Source organism: Numida meleagris, chromosome 3 (genome assembly GCF_002078875.1).
Source record: "Numida meleagris isolate 19003 breed g44 Domestic line chromosome 3, NumMel1.0, whole genome shotgun sequence".
Classification (NCBI taxonomy): Eukaryota; Metazoa; Chordata; class Aves; order Galliformes; family Numididae; genus Numida; species Numida meleagris.
Window position 1 is genome coordinate 49,261,154 of NC_034411.1, and position 10,470 is coordinate 49,271,623.

General features: G+C 45.0%; 1 protein-coding gene across 1 annotated transcript; it reads right to left on the bottom strand.

Annotated features, from left to right (window-relative positions):
- Window positions 3,799–10,365, bottom strand: ZBTB2 (zinc finger and BTB domain containing 2). Its single transcript, XM_021390164.1, has 2 exons — window positions 8,643–10,365; window positions 3,799–6,841 (listed from the first exon to the last, which is right to left on the bottom strand). The coding sequence occupies exons 1-2, from the start codon at window positions 8,990–8,992 to the stop codon at window positions 5,479–5,481; spliced, it is 1,713 nt and encodes a 570-aa protein (XP_021245839.1). The 5' UTR covers window positions 8,993–10,365; the 3' UTR covers window positions 3,799–5,478.

The window sequence follows — 10,470 nt, forward strand, 5'->3', positions numbered from 1 at the left end:
TGTAAGCACTCCAGAGGAAACCAGACTCACAGTATGCCAGTCATGTCCCACTCTCTTTCAGGGGTATCAGAAGGAGCACACCATTTCAGATGATACAGCAACACTGAGTGACTTCCTCGTGCATTTTAACCCTCCCACATCGGGGATTTGCGCTGAGACATGAAGGCAGGTCTGAAGAACTTCTAATTTCTGTTGGACAAGTTCCTTTTGGGGCAGAAAGTGACTCCTTTAGGAAGCTCTCCAGCAGCAAGGTCCACCTCACAGCTCCTGAAGCATCGAGCAACACAAACATCATCTCCAACTTGTATGTCTCCCTGGGGACATCCTGGACCTTCCGCTGTCCAGCTGCGGGGGTGAGGAGAAGCAGCAGCCCTCAGAGGAGCGCGTGACACATCCACCTTATGGCGTTATCACAGAAACCTCTGACACATCAAGTGCTTCTAGAAATGCAAAACACTCTGCTGTTATTTCTACGCCCTACGTGTTCCCGCCATCTTAAGAGGAAACAGCAACCAGAATGCAAACAGAGCAATCGAAGTAAACCAAAAGCAAAGAACAACCACCGCCACACCTACACAAAACAAAACAAACAACAACAACAACAACAAAAAACACACGAAAAGAAAAACAACGAAACTGAACCACCCCAAACAGGAAGGGCGGTGTCCTCAGATGTACGGTCGCAGTTTTACAGTTTGGCTGACTGCTTCCCGAGCAGCGTAGCCCTCGGGACTGCCCCGCTGAGCCGCGAGTTGCTGTTTTACCACGCAGCTGCTCCCCGTTCTGCGCTGCACGCCGGTGAAGGGCAGCGCCGCCCTCTGTCGCTTCCGGCTGGCTCTCGCCGGAGGTCAGCCTCGTCGTTTCGCTTGCAGCAGACGGAGCGCAGAAAAGAGAGGCGATGCTGCGGCCAGCCGGCCGGCCCAGCTCAGCCGTAAGGTAAGCAGGCCGCAGGTGGGACGGCCGGGCGGGTTTCCCAGGCGGAGGGCCGCACGGCTGGCGGCTCACGCAAACGCCGGCAGTGAGCGACGGAACCGGGCGGCAGCTGCCACCGGCCGCCCCGCCCCGCGCCCTTCCCGCGTTGCCTGGAGACTGCCCTGATCCCGGCCCGAGCCAGCCCCGCCCGCCGCCGTCCCCGGTACCGCGCAGCAGGGACGGCTTGAGAGGAGCCCGCGCTGAACGACGAGTTTCTTTCATCGGGATGAACCCTGGACGTCGCAAATACGCGTTAATGAGGTGAAACTACTCGTGGTCTCTTTCTGCATTCTGTTCTGGGCTCGGGACGCTGGGATTTCCTGATCCTGATGCATGCTTACATAAATGCGTGAAGAAAACGGCCGCCGCGGAAACGGAGATACGCTGGTTCAGGTGGGACGCTTCTTAAACAGACCGCTGTTATGGCCACACAGGCTTCATTATGGAAGTGTGATGCTACAGCTAATTAAGAGTGTAACATTGACAGTGTTGAAGTGGAAATATTAAACAGATTTTCTTTTTGGTCTCCGGGTTCCTAAATACTGATGATGGTAGTGGTAATGAAGTATCTAACCGCACGGAAACATTTGTTGCCTTTTAGGAAGCCAAAAATTGCTCCTGAGGGCAGAACTCCAACTTGGCCAAAGGAACCCTCCCTTAGCTGTGTTTTCTTTTGAAGATTAAAAGGCATGCAAAAACAAACATCTACCTACCTTGGTAGAGAATGGACCGCATTGCTCTTTGGTAGCTTGTGCTGAACATAAATGAGGAGCTGTATTACTCTCCGGAAAGGCAGAGGATCTTAAAAAGGTAATCCCACTCTTCAGCAGATTGGGACGAACCATTGTAAGTGAGCGTGATGCCAGCAGCCATCATAGAACCTGCTCTTGTTTTAACCAAATTTCGTATCTCTTTATTTTAAAAAAGATTTTGCAAAGTTGAATGAGTTACTGGAATAAATTAGAAAGAAGCCTACCTTTTTTTTTTTTTTTTTTCCTTTTTTTTTTTTTTTCTGACTGATTACCTTTTGGGGCTGAAGCTATAAGGGAATTTGGTGCTAAAGTTCCAGAAAGCATTTTCCAAACATCAAGACAGCAAATTCATGTAAAATTAACAGTTTAAATTCCTCAATATTTTTGATACCATTGTCTTCTAACAAATTTCTCCCTGCAGAACAAGAATGATTTTAGCAGACGAGTGACTAAAAAGATATTTGGCACAAAGTTGACAAGTGTTTTTGTATAGAGAGCTGTGATCTTCACGTTCAGAAGGGATACCAATCCTCTATTGACCAAATGCTTCCATAGGTGCTTGGGGCTTCAGAAGTCAAGGCAGAAGTGTCATTATACACCGTGCCTGGGGAATTCACGTTACTCCTTTGGAAGCTTCCTCCCCTGCTGCTTGCTCATTGCCCCTTCTTTTTGGCAGCACACTGGCTTGTAAAGCCATACTGCCCAGCCAAGCAGGGAGTCACTGCTTCCTACTTCTCTAAAGGAAATGCCAAGACACAGCTTGAAGCAGTGACTGAGCATCTGGTGGGAAGGCAGGACCAACCCAGGGGAGCTCAGGTGCATGCAATGTACCTGCGTGACCAGAAGGGGTGGAGCCAGGATCCATCCCTTCCCTGACCTCATTTAAGGGTTGGCAGTGGAGGCAAGGGTATCTCATTGGAGATCCTTGAGGCCTTCTACAGGTAAGAACATTTTTTTCCTTTGTTTCTGTATCCACAGCTGCTGCATTTGGTCTTGTCCTTATTTGCTGCAGCCTAGGACTCTGCCATCTCACCATTATTCCTGTGTTATCTATCACGTTGTAGCATTACACCTCCTTCACCGTGGCTATTGCCAGCAGCAGTGCTGGCTTCAGTGATGCTCCTTCCTGTCCATCTCTGCCCTTGCACAATCTGTGAGTTGCCTGAAGGCCTCTGCAGAGTTGAAACAGGGTTTGACAGAAGAGTCAAAGCAGAGTTTGACTCTGGTTTCAGAGTGTCAACTCTGCAGAGTTGAAACAGATTTGACAGAAAAATACTTTTTTTTTTTTTTTTTTGCCTGATTAATATTCAATGGGATCAGTTTATTGAGATAGAATAAAGTATGGACCAGGGGCTGCTGAATGTCTCACCAAAAATACTGCGGCCATGTATATGCTCCTGATGCAAACTGGGAGCTGAGCTCAACCATTGCATTTTGTGTAGGAGCTCACCTGGAGCTCTTAAAAGATCCCCTGATGATGTAGTATCTGATAGCAGCACCTTTTGCAGCTGTGGTCATTTTTGAAATGAACTTGTGGCTGTCCCCTAAAATGCTGCTACCTCAAAACCCTGAGAATATTCTGAATAAGGAAAGATTTAGGATTTTTTTTTCCTCTTGTTCTGAGAGCATTTCCTCTCAGTCTGAAATTAAAAAACAACAAAAAATCCCCAAACCCATCTGTAAAGAAATTACATTGGTAGATAAAGATCCTGAAAGTTTTTAAATGGGTAACGCTACATTCTGTAAGATGCTATATTTTTACCTGAAAATGCTTTTGTACATTGATGTAAAACAAACTGATTTGGGATCTAATACAAGACATAATGAACTCAATACCACTTACAATAAACTTTACACTAATTGTCACGTTATACTAATAAACTTGAAAAACAAGTATGTAGTGACCCTGTGCTAAATCCACAGTTTAGGTGCTAGTAAGTTATCTGTTCGTAGGTATGAGAGAGGTTTTAGTCAGAATGCAGAATACGTTGCTTGGCTTTTATACTCATTTGGTAAGAAGTCTTTCAGGAAGATAAAACCCAACAGCCTTTCACCTGCAACTCAATAAATCATATTCCATTTAATTCAGTTTTTATTCAATGAAATGATGTATAAAAACTTACAAATCTGAGAACTTAACTATACACAAAATGATATTCAGTTTAAATGTATACACAGAGAAGAGCTGTGGTTTGTGACTTGCCCTCTCCCACCCCTCCCCCCCAAAGCACAGTGCCTCCATTTACTATGGGGCACTTTGTTCTGTCCATTTCAACCTTCTGCTGGCCCAGTATTTGCTAGGTGGACTCCATTGCTGCTGTCAGTTTTGTTTTTTTTATGCTACCAGCAAAAAATCCGGGCATTTCATATAAAATAATAAGTATCAACAACTTGATTTTTAACACAAAGATGCAGTGCTATCATCATCAGTAACTAAAATTACATAATTCATTATTTCAGTTTTTGCAGATTTTGTCTTGGCTTTAAAAATAATGGGACTCTCAAAGAGCAGAATTTGCCAGTCAACACTCCAGATCTGCTTTAAAACAACCATGATCCCCCATTGCTAGAACATATCTGTACCACTTTTTCTTCATCTTACCTCATGCGATTATACCAAACAAAACCATGGACTTTCCTTGCCTGAGTAAGGCAACAAAGTTTTTCTCTCTCCTCTCATCGAGAATGACTCAAAACTATACCTAACAACGCATGCACGTGCTGCACTGATGAGGGTACAGTGCCCACCGGGATGTTGCTTTTCTGGTTTCCTTTGCATCTTGGGTGATGACACTTATCCGACAGCTTCTGTTCTACAGGCCAATAAAAATGCACACAGCTCAGGACGTTTTCAGTTTGATTTAAAATCTGTGCAATGACTGCTTTAGTCAAACAATTAATATACTTTCTGGGCTGAATTGGAGAGCAGACGGCCAGTTGCTTAAAAAGGATGTGTGCATTTATTTACCTGTACCAAATATACACACACTTTCCATATATATATATAAATCTTTATACATATACGGTAGTTTTTATATATATATAAGGATTGCCATCACATTATTATTACAGCTACTTAAGTCAAAATTTGACTAAGTAACTACTTGGCTTGAATCAATCATGCTATCTGAAACAGATACCCAAAGGCATACTTGACGGAAAATATAAGGCTGAAAGAAACTCGGTACTCTCAGCTCTTTTTAACCCAACTAACAACTTTTTGCATTCACTTCAATGAGGAAAAATTCTGAGGTTTTTAAGTTATAATCTTAATCGACTTGCATGTGGAGTTCTAAAAAGCATGGTGTTTAAATAGCTGGATCTTCTCAAAACGCCTTTTACCAGGGAAACTAATATATATATATATTCCTTGCTTACCAAGCCGATACTCTGTTTCTCATTACAGTCATTGTATCTAAATACACTTTCAAGTAATCTAAATTTCATTTGAAATCTATTAAATTTGGATTAACTAATACTATCAGCATAGTTAGCTGGATTATTTTTCACATGTTCCTTTGTATTAAAATCAATTATGTTGTGGTTTGATGCAAGAGCTTTTTGCTTGTTTTGGTGGGAGAGGCAAAGTCCAATTTCCTAATGAGCCAGTACAGTTCTGGTTGCCGAAGACAAATGGTGGGAAGGTTGGTGGAAGAGATGGCAGGGGTAAGTGAGGTAAGAGGCAGGGGGAAGAAAAAATCGATTTAATAAAAATGAGTAAAGAAACTTTAAAAAATTGATATAGATTTCACATTCAGTCTAACAACACTGCTTCCTGCTCCTTTTTGATGGAGGCTAACACTGCATTATCAGTCTCTGTGGCTTCCGTGTCCCCACCGCCTAGCAGAATGGAGCGATCTTCTTCTAGCGTGAAGACAGAGTTTTGATTTTGGCACGAATGTTTGACTACTTCATTGGGAGTCGAAAATGTTTTGTCACACAAGTTACACTTGTAGGGCTTGTTGGTCTGTACTAGCATGTTGTCCATTTGACTGCCTTCCTCAAAAGTACAGAGCTCCAGAGTCTGTTTGTCTACCATCGTGTATGTGTCCATGCTCTGGTTTAGGCACACGTGTCTGGCAGCCTGGTTAGCCCTACAAAAGCTTTTGTCGCAAGTGCTGCACTTGAAGGGTTTGCCAGTGTGTATGTACATGTGCTCCCTCCAGTGGCTTTTCTGAATAAATTTGCGACCGCAGATGGAACATTCATATTTCCGTCTTTTGACTTCCCTCTCTTGATCTGCCTGCTCCAAGTTGTCTATGTCTGCAATATCCGAGGGGGGTGGCGTCTCTGATTGCTGCTGCCCATCGATTATTGGAGAGTCTGAGATCTGCTGCAGCTCACTGTCACTGATCATCCCAGCTTCAGGCACTTCCATGGCATCTTTCTCAGCTGTGTTGTTACAGAGAGACAAAGAAACATTACTTTCTCCCTGCTGGCTAGATGTGAAGGGAACTCCTGTGTGGATCTGCAAGTGTTCACGCAAGCTACTTCGTAAATTGAACCGGCGACCGCAGAGGTGGCAGGCATAGTACTTGGGGAAGCTTCCGTTCCTTTTCATAATGCTTGGCTTGACATGTGCTATCGTGAGTGATGCGGGCTGTTCATCTGAAGAAGATGCTTCCATGTTGGCTTCCTCTCCTGCGGGTGAATTGTTACCAGCAGCAGATACCAATTCCGGAGATAAAGACGATGGCAATTGGTCGGAAGTGGCCATATTTGTCCGGCTCACTTGTGGCAGAGTTGTAGGTAACTGCGAGAGCTGTGAGCCTTCAGAAACCTGTTCTTGGGTCATCCGGGAAGTCTGTGGCCTTGGTTCTCGCCCGAGTTTGTCAGTTGCCGACGTAACCTTAGCGGGATGTCTGATCTGGTGATCTGCGATCTGAATGCCATATAATGAAGATGCTAATGGAAAAACTTGATCCGGGTGAGAGAAAGTTCCCTGACTTGCAAGGCTGGCCTCCTGAATTAGCGGATATGCGTGCAGAAACTTTATTCCCTGCTCTAGTCGAACTGGGTCAATGAGCTGTGGTGCCATCTTCCCAGTGTACATCAAATGCAAGAGATAACTGAAGATATCTGGCTGTATGTCGGTTGCTTTCAAGCGGACACATTCACTGGAAAGCCAAACACAATGATCAATAACAGATTAGGAGAATGCTTTCAACCAGATTTAAGCAATTCAAGCATTGGTAAAAATCAGAACCATATACTTCAAAATAATTCAAAAGATAAAATCTGCTATAAATGAAGAGACATGCTTAGCCATTTGAAAGTGGTCTTTTTTTCCCTCAGGAAACTAACTGCCTAGAAAGATGAAGCTGTCCCACTGCAAACTGCAGCCTTCTCAATGGGTGTTACATGACAGATTTGTTGACACATACTGATATATTTCATAAATTCTGAAGACACTTTTCCTTTTTTTGAGTGTGCTTAAGTACATCCACAGCCAAATTAAAACCTCCTAGCACTGGTGTCTAAATTCACAGTCTCAGTTCTTAACCCTAAAACCACTCAAAATTCATCTGACGCATGCCTGTTTGGCTTCTATGTCTTACTAGTGCTTACAGTCACAGTTGTGCAAATGTGTGTTAACACCTTGCCTAAGCTGTGTTAGGATTCAGAATCACACAGGAGAGGGTGCGAATTCCCTGACGGTCGGAAGCAAGAGAAGTAGCCTGAGTACTTCTAATGCTCGAAGGCCAGACCCCTTATCAAGAACAACAGTAGCTTCTTTCCCTGAACAGGGAGGAAGAAAAGGTAGCAGCTCGGTGAAATTCATCAGAACCTTAGAGCGTTAAACAAGTGAGACAGTTTGTGGTTGTGACACCCTCTTCAGCCTAACAGAATTGAAACTAATGCCATCCTTCAAGTTAGAGCATGCCTTATGCGTAAACCTTTAGGATACTCCGGACTGAAACACCCACCAGTCTTCCTGCTGGATCTCTGTGTAGAAAGAAAGGTGAGGTTCACAAGACAAGAAAGAAAATCAGGAGCATCTCGGTGAGGCTAACCAAGTTAACTTTGCTAACGAGAGAGCTTTTGGGATTCTAACTGTTTTTCAGAGTTATCTGTAGCTCTTACATTAAGCGCACATTAAAGACAAATCCAGAAGCAGACATGACTGTGCACTGCAGTCTCAATGCTCTAACCATGGTAGGTGAGGAGGAAATCACAGCCAATTCTTCCCTTTCTTGAGGTGCACCCTCTGCTTGAGCTCTGTAACCGCTTTTGAACTCTGATATGTTACCCAAAAATAAACCAGCAGCACTTCCAGTGACTGCTGTATGCTCCTGATGGAGCCACTACTGCTACATCTGCCTGTCTCTGAAGTGCAAATTTACTTCTGTCCTTGATGTTTACCTCTGGTAAGAACTCTTAGCCAGAGTTGAGAGTTTTGCTCATTTAAACTTTTTGAGATAGGTCAAATAATTGGGAAAATGAAAACTCCACAAAAATCTTTAAAACAGTCTTACACTTTATCACTATGTAGTACTGTTTTACTTAACTGATTAAAAAAAAAACCATGAAAAATACTACCCTTTTCTACATGTTCATTTCTCAAAATCTCCTAGCAAATGCTTACTGAGTTATACAGAACGTTCTGAAAATGTCAAAAATAGTGTCAACACTGAGTAGGTGATAGTGAGCAGAGGAAGAAAAGCACAACAGTGAAGACAGGAGTCTTTAGATGTTCTGTTCTGGGCGCTCTAGACTTGTTAAGGTTAAAGAACATTTACTGAATTACTGCTGTTAATGAATCACAGTCCAACTTTGAAACAGATTCTAGATTCATTATGTCATTCCAAGAAGCAAAAAGAACATTGCGGGTTTCAAAATTTCAAAATGTCATTCGACCTCCTTAGCACAGCTAACTGAACGAGTTTTTAACAGTCAGGTCGGGCTTTCCATAGTTACCTGGTTTGGTGAACAAACAGCATCTTGAAGTAGTTGGAGAAAGAAGCGAGGACCGATTTATGTGCCTTGAAATAGACATCCCCAATAGCAACCGTGCAGTCACACAGGAAACCAAACTCTCTCTGAGCATTTAGTTGCTGCAGCAGAATAAGTCCATGGTTGGCCAAATCCATTTTTTTTTTACACTCTGAAAAGCAAATAACTTTCATGTAAAACTTAACAGTAGATATGCAGATGCAACAGAAGATCTCCCTTTCCTCTAATATTTGTATATCCTGCATCAGTAACACTTCTAACATGAACAACGACATCGAGGGCACCTTGCAAACACGCAAGGATCTCTGTTTCATGACACACAATGCAAATCACAAAGGTGCAAGTCATTTGCCCAGGCTTAAACAGCAAAGCAGAGCCAGGAACAGAGGGTGCTGCAGTAGGCTTGGACACAGCTAACTTTTTACTGGAATTTTCAGCCTCTCTAAATACCTTTATCTTAAACGCTAGGCGTCCACCTGGATGAATGTGAACTTCACCATGAAATCATTGGGCTCTCCTGATATTTATGGCCTCTCCTGAGTATTACCAGCTACGTTCCTGAGTCCTTCCAGGCTGATAAAATGAATTCATTCTGGGTATCAGCAAGCCCTCTGGACAACCAGAAAAAGAAGGGTCAACTGTTTCACTTGTCAACTATTTCTTTACTTATTGAGATCAGCTAAGGCAGCACTGTGTAAGGGCCTGAAGTCTGTCACAGCAGGAGAGCTGAGGGGTGAGAGGAACAGCACCATCCTCGCTGGCTGCCCGCACTGATTAGTGTTTGGATAATTCTGTTTGGACAAGCAATACGCTGAGATCCCATCCCTCCCTCCACAAGAGAACACTTGCTCTGTCAGCAGGAACACAACTCATGTACAGTGTTAGTTAATCCCACACCATGTTCCATGCAGGTAAACTTTGCCATGTTCGGGAAAACTTGCAGGGCTTCTATTGTAGTTTCGACATTGGATTTTATTCCACGTGTGCTACACTTTCAATTCTATGATGCCCAAGTATTGTACTCAGAAAGGGAAACTTGGCAAGCAGAGAAAACCATTGCTGGGGGAGCTCCAGGCCGAGAGGATTCTCTCTAGTTATTATCGTCCCCAATTTGTTTAGCTTATGGCTTCACCCTTATCCAAACAGAAGTCTCTGCAGTAGCCGAGAAGCCACTGCCCTTCCTCAGAGACACAAATTAACCTTTCCTCAAAATGACCGGGCGTCAGCATGCGTGCACAGCACTACGTTTTTGTGTATATTTAATGCTCGTTTAAATGCTTTGAAGTGAAAGCGCACGAATTATACTCTCAGGAAACCGCACGGTGGAAGAGCGAGGACAGGTTCGGTGGGCGCGGACAGGCGAAGGGCAGGGCCGGGCGGGACCCTGCGGCGGGGCGGCCCCGCAGCGCGGAGCAGCGCGCACAGCCCCATCGCCGACGGCTGCGGGGCCCCGAGGGCGGTGACACGGGGGAGCGCGGCGCTGACGGGAAACAGCTGCTCTGCGCCCTGAAAGCAGCGTACCGCGCCGCCCCGTTTCTCCTCTAACACCTCAGAAAGGCGCCCCATCTCCCAGCGGATCTCAACGCTCCTTTCGTTCTGGAGGCGGAGGGTGCCGCTTTCGGCTACAGGGAGCGGTTTCTGGACCCGGCCGGGGCTCTCGGCAGCGCCGCGCGGCCCCGGGAACGCGGAGCCCGGTAGGAGCGGCCCGGCGCGCCGCCGCCCCTCGTACCACAATGGGCACGCGCGCGACCCGAAGGCGGGGGAGGAGGGAGCGGGCGCGCGCGGCCCGGGC

Coding starts and splice junctions, on each gene's coding strand:
- ZBTB2 (XM_021390164.1), bottom strand. CDS start 8,992: ATGAAACAGAGATCCTTGCGTGTTTGCAAGGTGCCCTCGATGTCGTTG. Junction 6,842..8,642: donor CTGTTTGTTCACCAAACCAG/GTAACTATGGAA, acceptor TTGGCTTTCCAG/TGAATGTGTCCGCTTGAAAG.